Source organism: Cyrtonyx montezumae, unplaced genomic scaffold, assembly GCF_038088225.1.
Source record: "Cyrtonyx montezumae isolate F1298 unplaced genomic scaffold, pur_monq_1.0 scaffold_3, whole genome shotgun sequence".
Classification (NCBI taxonomy): domain Eukaryota; kingdom Metazoa; phylum Chordata; class Aves; order Galliformes; family Odontophoridae; genus Cyrtonyx; species Cyrtonyx montezumae.
In genome coordinates, this window is record NW_027072034.1 from 50453420 (window position 1) to 50472153 (window position 18734).

Here is an 18734-nt window from a genome sequence, read left to right on the forward strand (position 1 = left end):
ATCACCTGAACATGTTAAATGCAGCTAAGCTAAAGCTGCTTAAATAATTTTTGTAAGTTATTCTCTCATGTTAAGCATGGAGCTGTAGTCAAGAGCACTGATAACTGTATTGAGAACCAGCAGCATTCCTTTGAAAAAGATTAAGGCAGGAGGTGATCTAGAAATAGTTTCTTAACTACTTCCTTGATGGAATTATATATACTAAATATGTGATTTTTAATATTTATGCACACACAATGAAAACTATAAAAACAAAACTAAATAATGTTTACAGAAGTTATTATTTCAGGTTTGTAGGTCTCTTTTATAGCAAGCATCCATTCTGTAGTTACATCTATTAATCTTTATCATACACTGCCTTTCTCTCTGCATTATGCATGCATACTGCTACTTTATTCTAGCAAGAGCATTCCATCAGATTGACTGTTTGCTGCTTTAAAAAGAAAAGTTGCCTCAGCATTTTTTTCTGTATTGTAAACTAATGGACAGGAAAAAATAAATAAATACGTTTTGTCCAGTTCCAAGTAATGTTTATGACCTTTTAAAACATTCTAAACCCAGTTTTACAATAAAAATGTAGAAAGATTCATTACATGGCTATTTCCAAAAGCACTGATTCTCACCATTAACTTCAACACTAATCCATTAACTTCCTGATGTTACAAGACTAGATCATCACTCAGGAAAGAAATCATGGATATAGAGCTTTGTGACAGAAACAATTTGGATTTTCTACTTTACTGGAAACTGGTATGTAATTTTTCACCAACTATGGTGAGCATATGCATTGTTTCAACTCTACTCCTTGCGTACACACCTAAGAAGAAAATGTTGAAGTAAATGTTTTAACTGCCTGTCCTATCAACTCCCATTAAGTTCTGTCTTACATAACTGCAATTTTTTTTTAAATTGAATTCATGGCATTCTTGAATATCAAACTAAAAAATAAAATGAAAAAAAACCAACAAAATATTAGTTCTTAGCAAATCAGCTTTGATATAACTTCACTCTCAAAGGAGTCATAATTTTAATTAGCAGCTACACTGTCTGCAGTTCCTATTCTTTTAAACGTCAGTAATGAGTGTGTCAAATTCTATTAAAAACCATTACTGTGCAGATACAAGCTAGTTACAGATTTTAGTTTTATGCTGGAATTGTAAAAATAAATAAATAATCGAACAGGTGTTGCTGAATTTACCCATGTATAAGGATGCACTACAGAAGAGCATTAATGCAAACACTGACTCAGAATTCAAGAGCAGAGAACTTCTGCACTGACTAATCTGTCTTTAGGCAGACCTATAATGTTTAACAAAAAACAGAACACTTGGTGACTACTTTCTCACATTAAATTGTGCTGTGATACAATGCTGACAAAATTAATATTCTGAATAATTCATTTAAGATTCTCACTGACACCTCTCTTCCTCCCAGTAGAAATTAATACAAATGACAGCTTTGTTTTCATCAGTGTAACAGCAAGCCAAAAGACAGTGTATTTACTCTACTTATTCAGGGGACATCAAAATATATATGTTTGGCACAGAAACCTGGAAAATATTTATTCTGCAGATTTGATATATTTCTGGGTCCTTCAGTTTTGATACTGGTAGACAGAAGAAATATAAAGCTGTTAAATTCAAATAAGATTTCAGTTTTGCTTAGAATTCATGACCCCTTATCTTGAGCATGAACACAACAGCTGATGCTGTCACATTTGAGAAGCTTTCACGAGGGAATTGACACAATAGGAATTACTGGCAGACAAAGATAATTCCTCTATGAAAGCTTGTGGAAAAAAAAAAAAAAAGGAGGGGATATAAAAAAAAGAAAAAGAAGATTCTCTAAGACAGAGGGGAATATTTTACAGACTTGTGAGAGAAAGGAGAGGCAAAATGAAACAAATGAACATATGCCTGGAACAGTAGAGCCTGTGGATGTTCATATCATCATGAGGGCAAAGAAAATTAAGCTGAAGATTAGCCATGAGTCTGACCAGCTTCAACAGCTAAATTATAATTACAGTCTAATATCTGTAACTGGACACAGCACGCAACATTAAATTCATACTGGGACAGGAGTGGCATAAGGTCCTGATATCCTAACTGCTGCTTATCTTCTACAGAAGTTAAAAGATTTCACAGATGGCCTTTCAAAAACTTGTTCATGCAGAGATACAATCTATGAATGAGTATACAAGTATATTTTCTCTACAAAGAGATGAAGGAGAAAAAAAATCATCCTTTTTTTCCTATTCTTTGCTAAGTTTTCCAAAAAACTCCATGATTTTTCATGAACCATACACTTTTAGATGAACCTCTTCTAATCCTCGCATATGCTTGTTAAGAGAAAGTGCACATGCAATTCATTTCTAAAATAACATTTTCAATCATTTATTTAGTTATGTAATTTGTATTTGAGACCTAAGACTCTACACAGTGAGACGTAAGATGGTTTGCAGAAAACAGTTGTACTTTTTTTTAGGTTTTAATTTAAATTTTCTTTTTTTTTTCTCTGCAGAGGTAGAATATTGACTTTTTCGAAACTTTTTTTTCCTTTTTTTTTTCTTAAAGTAAACACTGGGCAGAAGCCTAAGCTCCATCTCTGCAGAAGGACAGTGAGAAATGGGAGTTGTCTATGCTGAATGAGCGTAGTATACATAATCTCTAACTCTTTCCAATACACTAGTGAGCGACTGTTATTCTTCACTATAACCCAACCATCTCAAGCAATGATCTTTATGTCATAATCTTAAAGAAGAAAACCACTTCCCAGTCCAAAACCAAGATGATGATGAAAGTTTTTATGCCCCCGAGAGACATCAAAGGAATAAGGCAAATAAGACTGATAAAGTCCACAAACTTTAGCCAAATGCCTGAGTGCTAGGAATTAAAAAAATAAAAACAATACTGGGTCATAAGAGTAGAACATATTAGAAAATATTTGTGTAGCTATTTTCCTGAATAACAAAAAGGTAATGTTCCATTAAAATGAAGGCAGAACCCAGGTTCCCAGGCTATCAACTGGTTGTTTTCAATCTTGTTTGTCCCCAAGAAGAAAATGAGATATTGTTAATCTGAAACAGCTGTTCTCAAAATTTATTCATGAGAAATGTCACCAAAGTATGACTATTTCTTTAATAAGAAACTTAAAAGCTGATGTAACAGTTAGGGTGTATCTGCATTGCTTGAGGTGTAGTTCAGCTAATTAAGGTAACTGAGATACACATTTTAAAACCTAAAATGTGAAAATATATTTGCCAAAGACATAAAATTAGCTATTTCAGAATATTTGCAATTAATAACCTGCCAAGATTGAACTTAGTGAGACTATTTTGTTGAAAATCAAAAAATAGCTGATTTTAAAATAGCTTGTTTTTCATTTTTTTCATTTTCTTTCATTCTTTTAACTATCTCCAGGCAACCTATACAACTTCCCTGAAAATATAGACAGAAATATCAATATTAGAGGCTCTCCAGTCTGCAGTGCCAGGACCTCAGCTAAGGCTGGTGTACAGATGAGATGAGAAATACTTGTGTTGAAGAAGTAGGGCTTTTTTTTTCTTTCCTGCAAGATTAGCCAGCTATTTCCTATGACTTACAAGACCAATTTCATGCAAGAAGTATGTGACACATATTAGACTTTGTAAATTTTTTTTTTTAGTAAATTTTTGTTGGAAATGGGAAGAGATAAAGGACTTGTCACTGCACCTCTAAAGTGCATTTGCTTTAAAAATGTAACTAACACAAGCAGAAATATTTTCAATCATCTATCAACATTTTGATTATTTACCTTAAATTCCTATTTCTTAATACAGACCTTAAGCTCAGCGTTCTGCTTTTTCAGAGCTTCCACTGTATAGGAAATTTCCTTCCATGATTCAATTTTTGCTTTTGCTTTTTCAAGAACCTGTTCAGCTTCTTGTTTAGCTTCCAGCCATTGTGTTGAATCCTTTAGCATCTCTTGAAGCTGTTGTCTTCGGCTTTGGAGATGTCCGTGAACATCATCCCACTGGCTTTGTATCTTTTCAACTGGTGAAAAATAAAGGAAAGACAAAAGTTGAGTAACTTAAAAGCCTTTCTATTTTTTTTTTTTAATTGAGTAAGTATTTTTAGAAGTTACCATATTGGAGAGCTCTGGTACTTTTCAGCTGTAATTGGAAGTAAGTTCAGTTTAATGAAGAAGAGCAGATAAACTGTTGTGGGCCATAGAGTATGATACTATGGTGAACATTGTGTGTTTTGTTGCATAGAAAGACAGAAATGACAGGCTTGTGACTCAAACAGTATTAAGAAACACAATCACGTTTGAGAAATGAGAACAGCAATCATCTTTAATTCTTACCAAACGAACTCAAGGCTTAATAATTTTGAAGAGCAAGTCCTTCAGGGACTTCAGTAATTTTGTTTTAAGATTCATTGCAAGATATAATTAATGGTTACACTTTCCTAATTCATTAAGGCAAATGTTAGCAGCCTGCAAGGGCTATCTAAAACACTATTTGAAAGAAACTGATTGCGGTGAACACAATAATCACTAGTAGCAGAGCAAAACTGCTAGGTAAAGCATCAGGGGCCCTAGTCTTACAAGACAAAACATGACAAAAATAAATTACTAAATAGAAAGCACAAACAATAAAAGCTTTGTTCTATGGTAAGAAATAGTCGTTTTTTAAAAACTATTTAAATTTCCTGACTTCAGTCAGCATAAGCTGCTTTCCTTTAAGACTGCTTCACTATGCTAAAAATTCATAGATCTTCCACGGAAGGGAACAGTGATTCCTAGAATACTTGAAAGCAAATGAAATTACTGAACCAACACTACATCGCAGATCTGATACTGCATCCCACGTTGCATAGCTCCTTCCAGAGAGGTGTGCACTAAAGACTGAAGGGATAAGAAATGCTTCAGCAGGGAAAGGAGACCTCCGCCTATCAGTGCTCCATATTTCTGGAAGAAGGTATAAAGATTATTGCAGGGACTCAGACGATGTTTAGGGAAAGAGAAGAAAAACAGTCAGTATCCCCTACTCAAGCCTAGGGAAAAAGTCCGTGAGTAAGCACATGTGGTAGCAGGTTCAGGTCAAAGAAAATGAGGCTGTTGGGAAAAATGGGAAAAATGAAGCACAATCAGAGCACACCAGGAATAGGCTGGATGGTGGATTTCTGTTATAAGCTTCAGTGTATACCTTAAAAAACAAACAAATTGTGGTGTAAAGGAATAGCGTATAACAGAAATGTTGTTGAACTGATTAAATAAAATCCTGATATCATGGCGAGAGCATGTGGCTCAAGGATTATGCTGTGGGAAATTAATGTCTCAGTTTCACAGGCATATGTGCTATAACAACTAACCAATTTCACAATATTATTCCAGTTCTTTCCCTGTTAGACACTGAGAATTAACAGTACGTTCACTTGTGATTCCTGACAGCATGGAAATTTCAGTCAACAGAGCTCACAAAACTGTAATAGCTTGCTTATTGTATTTGTTCATGAGACAACTACAAAAATCACATCTTTTTGCTTCACTGTCAGTTTTGTTTAGGTTGTTGCTGTTGCTTTTAAAGAGTTGGATGAAAAACTCTCTCTAAAGAAAACTGGGTGTACAATTATATTAATTCATTAAAACAGCTACTCTAAATAAGAAATACTTTTGCTTCTTGTCAACATAAAATTGAAACATTTCTAGGTGGATATGATGTTCCATGAGATTTGTATCCAAGTAACATATATCAGCAGTCCTTCTCTAGGGACTGTACTTCTCTCAGCAAGTCTGAGTTTTAAATCATGTACCATGGTCCTGAGATTCCATCATAACCAATTCTTCCCCTCATAAGTGGAATCAGGCTGTCTTATGAAAAATGCATTCAGGACATCTTAGGAGCCCATTTACACAAGTGGTTGAATATACTTCCCCCAACACTCTGAAACCCATTTCCTCGTGAAACACATGGATTATCTCCCTCAAAAAAAAGGAAAAAAAAAAAAGTATCTGATGAGGATACTTAACATGGTGGGTTTTTTTTTTTAAATCTACATATGATTATAAAATTAATTATATATTATCTTATATATAACAGTGATTTTTATAAAGCAAAGTAATTTTGCTATATTAGAGATATGAAGGAAAGTTCAGGAATTTACTGGATAATCTGAACAAAATAAAGTTAATTATTTCCTTTTCTTGAACCAGTGAATGACTAACCCACTCAACAAAGTATTGTAGTTGGTGATAAATACACCATAATGTCTACAGAGCTAATTCTGAGCTGGATTATACCAAATAGTGAAGTACTACAGAAGACAAAATATGCAGAGATAAATTAAAAAAAATGGCATGTAACTCCATCCTTTAATTTTCTGTAACATGAAAATCCCTTCAGTATTGTAAGTTCATATCTTCTAAACAATGCTCTCATTTGAATACCGACCCTCAGTTGTTTTCTTATTAATAAAAAACTAAAACAAACAAACAAACACTCTCTAAAGCTGAAAATACCATCATTCACTTCAAAAATGTACTGAAAACCTCTAGTTTGAATCAATGTCTATTCAAGATACATATATATATTGCTCCAATATATACCCTCTAGTAGGATATTTTACACAGAAGGAAATACCAATTGCATATTTATGCCAAATGAAGAACTTCAGAAAACCCAGTCTGAGTACGTTGCCTTAGAATTGAACTCAGCAAACCATGCATGATCAGTCAGACTTACTGACTGCAGATGAAAAGGATCAGAGAAGTGCTATTCAAAAGGCTGTTGGACACAAGAAGACAATTTATAAAGAATTACGAATATCATGAGCTGTTGTGCAAGGTCACTGGAAAATATGAAATTCTTTGTCTGACTGGATGCTGACAGGAATATTGGTGAAAAAAAATATTTAAGAATATTCTGTTTTGTTTTAGTGTTCAGTCACCTGGAACTATAGTAACAACCTTAGAATAAGAAACAGAGTTCCAAAAATAGCAACATAAATGAACTGAAGGCACGTGACTCTGCTGCTCCAGAAAATAATTTGCCTAAATCTTAGAAAAATAAAGAAAACAATTTGATCATTATTTCCTGCCCTAAATTTAAGATTTCCAATACATAGCACTAAAATGTTCAAAAATTACATAAAACAAAAACATGCCAACAGCCAAAGGCTACTGCAAAGATAACAAAATGTACCAAAACCTATTAAATAAGAATATTCAGTCTAGCAAAAAAAAAAAAAAGGTAAGATTTGGCCAGAAAAAGTAATGTATTCGTTCTTATTGTAGTGTAAATCACAATAGAATACTATTGAGCTCAGACACTGATGTTTATATTTTATTGTGAGGATCATTGCACGTGCATACTGTGATGACTGCACAACAAAAACATCCAGGTAGACAAAAACAATTTGGTTCCATGTGCACTATTAAAATCACTGAAGTACAAGGATTTAAAATTATTAGTAACTGTGTCAAACGGCTGTCTTCCTGAGATCTGAAGCATCTAAGTTAATATTATTTATTACACTTAAAAGCTGTGTCTTCAACATTTCAAAACTTAAATCTCTTTTTTTTTTTTAGTGTGGCACCTTTTGTATTCAAATTTCTCCTACTTCATTTATTTAATTAATTTTGGAACCAGCACATTATGTTTACTGTAAGAATCCGAATTCAAAACTATCTTAAGAGGACTCTTAATTATTCATTATAGCCTTTATTTACCAATCAATCTGCAAAGAGATGGTCTGAAAAAAAAAAGACAGTATTTTGTTCACAGACCAAATGAATTTTATATATATATAATTATATATATATAAACCTATGTTGCCATTATTTGATATATATTTATTTATTAATCTATGTTGCTATTATTTGAATTTATAAACAAAATATATATTACAACTAACAAATCCAAATTGAGTATCAGAAGGAAAATTGCAAACAAGCAGATGTATATGCCATTATTTAAAATGACTGCAAAATTCAATGCTGCCATTAGTCTTTTATAGTTAATAAACAAATTTTACAGCTATTTTTACAGCTGCCAGAACTAGTAAACTAAATAGAACACACAGAAGTAGTCACAGTATGCTTACATAAGCCTGACAAATGTCATGCTAATATACAGTCCAAGACAATATGTTATACAAAGTAAATCTTGCAGGACCTTCTCCACTTCAGGTTATTTCAAAACCATACTTTTCCTAAATGCAGGGCTCCATCTGAAGTTATCATTTTACTTGACTCACACAAGTTCTGCACTTGCTTACAAGAAAAGCATCCTAGAATGGCTCCGGATGCTCACAGTCCAACACTAAAGTATCACAGATGAATAAGATATTTCAAGGTAGTTATTATTTTTTCATCGATACTATTCACTAGCTGTTCAACAGTGACTACATCAGTAAGATGGACAAAAAAAATTCTGCTGAATTGTCAAATAGTTTAGTATATTGTTAGAAGTAAGAATAAAGCAAAAAAAAAAACATTTCATGTAATCATTTCACAATCTGGTTATTATTGATTTTGTATATGGAGGAAAAGAACAATCTTAGTGAAGGAGGCTACTGACTTAAAATTCAATTTTGTATATTCATAAAATTGTGTTACGTTTTTCAGTACAATAGCAGAGAAACAACAAACAAAAAAAAAATTGTTTTCTCTGTCGAGATTTCCTGGTATTGATAAGACAAATATAAATCTGTTCCCTGAGAGCTCACTCTCTTGTTTTTAATGCAACAGCGGAAGAAACAACAGAAAAGGAACATGAGAAAAAGCTGTCAATCACATCATGTTACTGTACATTATGTTTAGCCTAAGCAAAGATGAAAAAAGGGCAATCTTTAAAATCATTTAGATAAGTGCATTAAATCCAGAATGGACTCCAAAAAAAGTGAACAATTGAACAGAATTTGCCAAGTAGAAAACCTGTTTTCCTTGACCAACACATACTTCTAAACCACACTCATTTTGACCTGTAGGAGAGTGCTTTTCAAAAGCATTGTCATCAATATATTGACAGTTTCCTAAAGAAGTAATATTTTCACTGTATCTTCATACATTTTAAAGCAATCTGACCACCTGCAGAATACAACCACAGGATAGAATTATGGTCAGTTATAATTCATGCTACTAAAAGAAACTACTGATGCACTGATACTCATTAGCTGAAAAATGAAAGTCTTTTCATATGCATGTGAGAGTGTTTCGATTTACTTATACCTTGCAACAATGAGCATGATCAAAAGACACACTCAGCTTGAAATGCAGCCAATTAGAGAAAATGATTTATGAATAGTTCTATATTTCTCATCATAATACCCTGAATTTTAATTTTTTCCTCTCCCCTTTGTAGGAATAGGAACTGAGAAAAAGGGCTATCTGAAATCTTCATTCTTAAGGGACTGAGTAGCCTTACAGAATGGGCTGTCACTGTTGAAGAGAATGAAAATGAGAGGAAGAAAAAAGTTTATATTCTTTATCAACTGTAATAACTTCAGTTGTCAGACAAAGTACAGCAAGTTAGAAAAGTGGTGGATGAAGTTGTACTGCATTGACAAAATGCTGCTATAGAACTGCTTGCAGATAACTGCATTATCTGCATGGTTATATGACCAAAAACACAACACATTACATGACAGTACATGGACAAGGCAGCTCTGGAAGAGTGCAAGACATGTTATAAGGAGCTACACTTGAAACTGTAATATTAGCAAGTGTTAAATAAATTTTTCAAAACCTGTAGGACTTTGGGGAATACTTCCTAAAAACTGCCCACAACCAATGCTGATATCGCTTATCCAAGAAGAATACCACTTCAAAGTAATTAATACAAGTAATTTTTAAACGATGTGCTATCCAAAAAAATTACTTATACATCTCCCACAGAGTTTAAATACTTTTCAAAGCATCTTTCAAAAACAAATATACATTTTAAGCATCTTCTTTTTATCCAGAATAGTCCATCAGGTTGGATTTATTTCTACTTGAGTTGCAACCACATAATACACTTTTCTTTGAATTCCCAGGTACTGAATTTTGAATTCCATCTTATTTCATATGCTTTGAACTAAGCTATGCATTTTTCTTCATTTAAATTAGTCTAGCTGAAACTTTTGCAAATGTATAGAACAAAATTTTTCCAATTTTAAAATTATGAGTGTGTTCTTAAATGTTCTTATAATGATTGAGGTTGGACAAGACACTCAAGATCAAACAGAATCATTAACCTCAACTTTAGGACAAAGTCCAACTTGATCTACTCAGTAATATCGTTAACCATGTAACTTAGTCCCATTTCTCTTAAATGAGAATAGGGACTCCATCACTTCCCTGGGCTGCCAGTTCCCGTGCTTGATCATCCTCCCCGAAAATAAATGCTTCAAAATTTTCAAGTTAAACTACCCATCACATAACTTGAGGTCTTTTTCTTGCATCCTATCACTCGCCATCCAAGAGAAGAGACCAAAACCTCCCTCTTGGTAGTCTCTTTTCAGGCAGTTGTAGAGAACAGTAAGGTCTCCCATCAGCCTCCTCTTCTCCAGATTAAACAATTTCAGCTCCCTCAGTCACTCTTCACAACTCTTGTTCTCCAGTCTCTTGAAGTTGCTTTATCACCCTTCTCTGCACATAAATCAGCAATTCAACATCCTTGTAATAAGCAGCCTAAAAATGAACAGTATTTGAGGCGTGATCTCACTAACACTGTTTGCCGGAGAACAACTATCCCCAGTCCTGCTGCCTATTCTATTTCTCATACAGGCCAGGATGCCACTGGGGATCTTGACCACCTGAGCACACTGGCTGTCAACTGATGTCCCTGGATCTTTGTAGTCTGCACGGCTTCACAGGCACTCAGCCCCAAAACTGTATCACTGCACAGAATTGTTACAATCCAGGTGTAGCACCACGCATTTAACTTGTTCAATGCCCCGTGAATGGAGTCAGTCCAATGACCCAGCCTATTCACATCTCCCTGCAGAGCCTTCCTGCCCTCAAGCAGATCAGCAATCTTGCCTAACTTGATACTGTCTGCAAAATTACTGGATGATCCCCTCATCCAGATCACTGATGAAAGTGTTAAACAAAACTTACTCAAATTAGCAAATAAGCAAATAGCCGTGAGGAATGCCATTTTTCAAAATTTTGTTCTTAATTTTTATACGTAAATAAACTAGCATTTCTTTTTCTTGAGAAGTGAAAGTTCTCCAGTTGTCAATTATTTCTTACTGAAAGTGCTCTACCTACTCATCTGCTGCCTTCCAAAACATGAGGTGTCTGACCTGAGTTGTCATCCTCAAGGAGATATTACTTTATTAAAGTCTATCATACAATATTCCTACACAAAAGGATGTTGGCTCTGTTCTTATGAACAATTGTGACTCTTTTAGAGAGACTGGTCTAACAAGAGTAATTTGATGGTAGATGCAGAGATCAACTAGGATAATTTTAAACCATTTCTGTTCTAAATGCTGAAGTACTGAAGGTGTCACAGGAACAGTTGTAACATTACCAACTTGCTGTCTGTAGGCTATCATTATGGAGTAGAACTAGGTAAGGAGGAGTATACAGTAGAGAACAGTTGGAGCCAACCTACTCAGATAGCAATTTAGACTTCATCTGTTTAACTCTTCTTGTAAAGAGGTATTTCTTAGATTTTTTTTTTCAGATACTTAAAAATCTTTCTTCTTAAATGTTGGCATTAGAAAACTATTGCAATACTAAGGTAAATATGAAAAAAAACCCTAATATGTGTCATCTAAAACATTTCATTCATCTCTTAGTTTGTCAGTATTGGGATGAGAGGATATAGCCAATAAATCAAAAACTAATGTCAGAGCAGGAACTTAGAATTCCTAGATTAATGTGAAGTCTCTCATTTATTTCATCAAGATCTCAGACATTGCTTTTATGCATCACAAATCTATTACTTGTAGAAAGATTATTCCTTAAGGTAACGTGTAATGCCAGATTAAAAATGAACAAAAAACCTTATGGCTTCCAAAAACATCAGGCATAACAAAATGTATACAAATTAAATTGCATAATGAACAAGTAATATGACAGAAAAACAAAAAAACTGATCTAATCCTCTCCTGCTTCTGTGCAATATTCTAGTTTCTAAGCACAGATAAAAAAAAAGATCTTACAAGGGAAACCATGAAGCAGAAGCACTCGAAGTCTTCAATTGTCTTTTTGGGGTGACGAAAAACAATAAGAACGTACCTGAAAGACCTCTCATGGCATGAAAGCTCTGGGCAAAAAAATGGTACCTTCTTTTGTTTCCCAAACAAAAGAGGCTAAAGAAGAGTTAAACAGATTTATATGTTTTGGTTTTTTTTAAACATATACACATATATTCATAATCTTATTTTCTTGTTTGATACTTTTGAAGTACAGTTATTTCCAGTTATTGCAAGTCTGCAGTTCAACTTTGCTTCATTTAACTAGGGTAAGCCTATTTTTCTTATATCTTAAAATCACTTCTGGTAACAAGGCTGTTTCCATATGATCAAACTAATGAAGGTCACTGTTCTTTTGGAAGTGTCAAATCAAACAGAATGAACTGAAAACTGTTAAGTGGTTTCCACTAAGCACCAAGCGAATAATTCTTCAGCACTGTGAAGCATGCTTTATACCTTGCTAAATGGAGTGGGTGTTAGAAACCAGACAAAGCTGGTAGCACATCTAAAGAAAGGACTATCTTATAACAAGAAGTAAGCAGCTTCTATGGCTGAGCAGTGAGGAGGGCATGCAGGAAATTTCATTTCCATTTGGAATATGGATCCTACAAAATGTATTCATACTGGATTTTCAAGTTCTGATGAAATTATCATGTGTGTAACAGTTATCACCTTTCACATGCAAGTTTTCATGGTATCTTTTTTCTACTAAATGAAAAAGGGAACAGATCATGGTGTTCATGAAGTGGAAGACCATTTGCTTTCCATTTTTAAAATGTTGCACAATCTGTAGAATTCTAATGTGAGAAATAAACAATCTCAGGAGAAGTAAGGTTCATCAGGATTTAGTATGATATTTTGTAATGAACCAAAATGTAGCATTGCTAGAAACCTAAAGAAAAATCAAGAACAGAAAATGTATACACATATATATATATATTTAAGTATTTACTAGGGAGATGGATAGGCAGATGAAGGAATAATTATTGGCACTTCATTGCCATTAGGGTCCTAAATAGAGCTGGAAATTTATGAAGAAATGGAGGGCCCCAGCTGCATCAGTCAGTCCCCCGACCCACTCGGTCCTACTGTTCAAGCAGGATGAAGAATCTGCAGCAACAACAGCAGCACGGTCCACATGGACGAGCCACCAAGAGATAATTACTTTTTTTCTGCACAGGTTCAAATACTTAGTTGTTACAAAAATATAACTTTTTAGTAACATTCTGTTATCTGAAAACTAGACGGATCCCATTCTAGAACGATTTCATCATCTTTCAAAACATATGTTTTATTTGATTTAGTTTGCTGTCTGTAGAAAATAGCAATTGCATGACTGAACTCCCACCTAAACATGTATGATGTTTTAGCTACTTACTTAAAGCTTCCTCATGTAATTATGAAGATTAACATCAATTTTAAAAATAATATCTAGAATGATGGAAGGAACCACAAACAGAAGCTAAAGGATTATGACTAATATGATTACTTATGTGAGTAAATATGTAAGTAATCTAGAAAATATAGTTTTAAATTTGTAAGAAAGTTTTCAAAGAATGCAATAAATCATTATTATGTCTTAAAAATGTAATTATTAATTAGGAGCCATTTGATGTGTTTATATTTTTATTTATTTTAATACTCATCTTTTTATCTATTTAAGTATCTGTTAATATTTTTTTCTAGACATTTCATTATTTAAGCTACTGGTGAGAAAACAATTTACAATTATTAATCAACTGTTCATAGATGGTAGCATTTGCAACATACACTCTACCTACAAAATATTAAAAAAAAATCAGGAGAAATATAACTTGTCTGTGACTGCATTTAGAAATGAGACATTAAATTAATAAAACGACATTTTACTTTCTCTGAACACAAACATGGATGCTATTAGCATTATCAAAGTGCATTGACTTTCATATACTACATTTTTCATATAATTTTTTGCTTGTTAATGCAAAACCATAACGGTCTATGTAGTGGTTTAAGTCTAGAAATGTGAAATTCAGTATTTAACTAATGAAGCATACAGGCAATGAATTTAAGAATTCTTGATTTACATAACTTTGTGATAACACCATACATTCATATTTAGATTCTTTTTTTTCCTCCTCTTTTTTTTGTCCTTAACTGTCAGCAGCCTACTACCTTTGCTGAGTGTGGACTGAGTCTTGCTTTTCTAACATATCTGCATTATTTAATCCGCATTCCCATTTACTTTGTTTTTGATTTAACAGACCCAGCTTGAACTGCATGGACAAGACTGGGAAATCTTAAGTGTCAAAATACCTAGGAAAATTAAAAATGTACTTCAGGAACTCTAAGAACGTGTGAATATCAGGCTCAAAGTTACTGAAGCAAAGACTTCCATACTGTTCATATATATATATATACACACTTTTTTTCCACCAACAGATGAAATAACCTCCACTGTTTACAAAGTTGTAACATAAAATTTCAAAATTTAGAGACTGCAGTTGTCTTTGGCTCATTTTGTAACGGATGAATTGCAAATCTCTTCCTTCTGTTACTGGACATTAAATATTATTCAAGCTGTCAGAATAACATCATTCAAAAGCTAAGCTTTTGTTTACTGCTCTCCAGGTCCAATTCTGTGCCCCTGTAATACTAATGAAGCTGCATAAGCAAGACTAAACTGCCAGATTGTGCAATGGCGAGTAAGAAGCACAGTTATTCCCAGTCACCACATTTGTTGCTCTTACCACTGTGACCACTTGCTAGGCTACAACTGCATTCCAAGACTGGGAATTATGAGCACAGACTACTGTAAACCTTCCACTGCACCTCTTGTGACTATGCCAAACTTTCAAAACCATTCAACTGCTGTGCATCCCTGGCATGCAACCCTCAGCAGAGGTCATGTGGGAGAACATTCCTGAGCTCTACTTGCTCACCTGCTCAACGACTACAGAAAATGGAGCACCGGCAGCAATACTGAGCTTAGCACAGGGGATGAACCAATAAGCCACATAAATTGAGAAACAAACAAACAGACAAAACAATGGATATTATAATTTTGATTTTAACTTTCACCAGTGAAAGCATACTAAACTTCCAAATTAGCAAGAAATTATTTCAAAGTAAAGAAGTAGACATATTTTGAAATATCCTTATGTTCTATTTTAAGTACAAATTTGGGACATTTTGCACAAAGATCTGAACTGAGTTAATTTCACAAATTACTTATTTACTTATTACTTTTTTAATAACAGAAATTGCAAATTACATATATATTACTTTTAATTAGAATTTTCATAATGTAGTGGGATATTATACAGCTTCCTCCATGTTACTTTTTTAGTGACAGCTGACTAGAAATTCCACTACAGACAAAATAAAGGCTCAAAAGAAAATACCATTTACACATCAGACTATGAACCACACTAGCAACTAGAGATGCTGCTTTCAAAGTAATCTTCCTGAGATGAGAAAAGCATCACATATCACATATTCTAAAAACTGTATTTCTGGTCAAAACATAAATAAACTTGTGCCTAAGAGGTATGATTACAGTGCTTTAGAAAAATTACATGAATATTTCACTAAGTATTTGCACACATGAATTAACTCCTCAAGGCTTTTCCTTCCACCTGAGATTAACATTTCCTCATACCTTACATCCCTTTCTGTCTTCCATCTCACATTTTCACCTATTCTACTCTGCAATACATATTCTAGATGTTGTCAGTCTGATGCTGTTTAATCTATACCAAGCTTCCCAATACATGAAATCTTTAATGGCCTGAAATACAAGAACATAAGACTTAAAAATAGGCTAAAAAATGACACAGATATATTATTTTTTTGTTTATTTAGACCTCTCTGCTCCTCTTTGTTCACATTCCCTTTGTTACGTGGATCTTAGCTTTAAGCTTAATCAGCTACACAAAAATGAACACACTTCGAAGTCAGTATTGTGACATGACTGAAACACAGCCAATTTTGAGCCTAAAACAAAGAATATTTACTACAGAGCTCAACATCCTACATGAAAAAATCACACAAAATAGATCAGAGAAAAATTATCCCATGAACAGATGAACAGAATTATCCCGTGAACAAACAACTACTGTTGCCATCTTAATGCAGTGCTACAGTGAAGAAAGCCAAATATCAATGCACATTAAAAGAGAGAGAATAGTAATACTGAAAATGTAATTAATATTCTATAAAATCATAACCCTTCATTTCAAACACACTGGTCATTGCAACACTTAGAAAGATAAATTAGACATAAACACAGTTTGACACTGCCAGGAAAAATTTCCATGGCACTGGTGTTTCATCAGCTGTGTGCAGGTTCCTGTCTAATTAAAATATAAAGAAAAGTTTTCTAAATACCCTGTTAGAGGTTTTAAGTTCTACACAGATGCCACTGCTTCCTCACCATACATTAGACAGTTCAGTGCCTACTGTCCCTTTCCATTACACAGCAAGGGATCCACAAGACAGCTCTCCGACCCTTCATTGTCTCACCTAGTATGCAACTGCCCTGCTGACAAGAAAGATGAAATATAAGCAGAATTTTTATGCTCAATTTCCCCTTCCCTACTTTTTTTTTTTTTTTTGCAGGGTGAAAATGGACACAAACCTACAGGGATTTTGATCCACTAAACACAGACAAAAAAAAACTTTGAACTACAATTTTAGTGTGTCTATGATCCTGAAGATAGTAATAAAAGGAAATTCTTGGAATTATCTACTAAGACATATCAGTCACCACATGATGAATTAGTGTAGTACATAAAGTGAAACCACTAGGCTGGTGCAGTCACCCAGTGAAGTGAGGTGACTCGCCCATAGGCTAAACTAGCATTTATGCAGGTTGGACTTTCAAGGGAGCTTCAGGGCTGTGCAAAACACTCATTTCTTGTTTTAGTTTTGCTTGAGTTGAGAATAAAACTGTGATAAATTTATAGTGAAAACAGTCAAGTAAAATCTGTAGGTCAAACATATTCCAGGGTATTTAACTGTACTGTCCGAAAACAACTGCAGGTTCCTATATACATACTCTGTGTATTGCTTTCCTTGTAGAAAAAGAGATAGAACACAATGTACACCAATATCTGCATTTGTCTGATATCGTGGATTAGTTATAATCTCCGCAAAGAAGGTCATTTGTCTTCTATAATTTCATCCAAAATTACTATGGAAAATTATGGTCTGGCATAAGTGAGCATATACCACTTTCACACAGATTTTAAAATAACTGTGGACATTTGTTTTTTGTTATTTATTTCCATTTAGTTTCATTTTGAATATTGTTTACATTTACTTCTCACCAAATTTACCATCTCCTATCTAAGTTATGATTCCCCTCACAATATTACCATGAAATGTCCAAAGCAACTGAAATTAATTTGCAATATTCGAACAAAATAGGTCAAAAAAACTTGTCTTTTGAACACATATGAGAGACAAAGTCTAGGAGATTAAAAAAAAAATCCACATCTTCTATTTAAAGAAATAAATGCCATGAAATTGAAAACTTATGTGATGTTACTGACATCTATTCTGAGAAAAGGCATGGTCACATTTGTACTGCTATAAAGTAAAGAACACCAGCATTGCAGTGTGAATGTTCCAAAAGGAAAATTCTGAAAGAAGGAAGCGTAAGAAAGTAATTCCTGACAGTAGTAAAAAGAATAAAAAGATCACTAAAATCCAGGCAATTCAATACTAAAACAAAAATAAATAAATAAAAAGTTCAATAAAAGCAAAATATTAAAATTCCATATGAAGAAAGAAAAAATGAAAAAGGAAGACAATGAGGATTTTTTTTATTATTATTATTATTAATTTTTTTTTTGTAAATTTGTCAGTGTATTCACTTGCTTTCTGGATCTTAAAGAAAAATGAGGTATGCCATGCTTTTGAGACATATTAGTAAAGCTTGAACTCCTAGAATTTAGCACAGAGTAGATATCCCCATATATAAAAAGAAAGAAAATAATTTTCCATTATCTTAAGCAACCAAACACTCACAGATTTTATGGTTAGACAGTAACTTCATTGATTAGCCAAGTAAACCTTGCATGAGCATAACTACATAATTTAATTGATAGAGAATTTAACCTTGATAAAATAATACCTAAATCTTAGAAAGCTTACACAGTTATAAATTGTAGATAGTTGGTTCCCTCTCTTCCTTCCTCATCTTTGGAGTTCAATCATTTCAGATATTTACTTGTAATGGTGATGACATCAAGTACAAATATTGTAATGTTATTTTTAATGTCAAATTATTAACACTACTCCTTCTAACATAGAACACTGATTGAGTCTTTCCAATATCATTCAAGGAGGAAAACATTATTTTCTGATATGGTCAGTACATGAGTCATCAGAACATTCTTCTAATACTGAAATTATATGCTTTCAGTCAACCCCCTTCAGCATTTATTATTTTCAGAATTTCAAGTATTTTATACAAATGTTAATTAACATTTGCAAAATGAAACTTAATTCAGTTTTGAAAGCAAATGCAATTAAAACCAGACTTCTTTTTGCTCTACCTACAAATAGGAAGTGTTACAT

At 33.4% G+C, this 18734-nt stretch overlaps 2 protein-coding genes across 12 annotated transcripts in view; one reads left to right on the top strand and one right to left on the bottom strand.

The window, feature by feature from the left end:
- Positions 1-18734, top strand: part of GK (glycerol kinase) — a 499514-nt gene that overhangs the window by 427640 nt on the left and 53140 nt on the right. The gene's annotated exons all lie outside the window — the stretch shown is intronic.
- DMD (dystrophin) overlaps positions 1-18734 on the bottom strand; it is a 961436-nt gene that overhangs the window by 257560 nt on the left and 685142 nt on the right. For all 11 annotated transcript variants that reach the window (XM_065741536.1, XM_065741534.1, XM_065741531.1 and 8 more), the window contains one exon: positions 3820-4031. In XM_065741536.1, coding sequence (XP_065597608.1) covers positions 3820-4031 — 212 coding nt within the window. The remainder of the gene's footprint in view (positions 1-3819; positions 4032-18734) is intronic.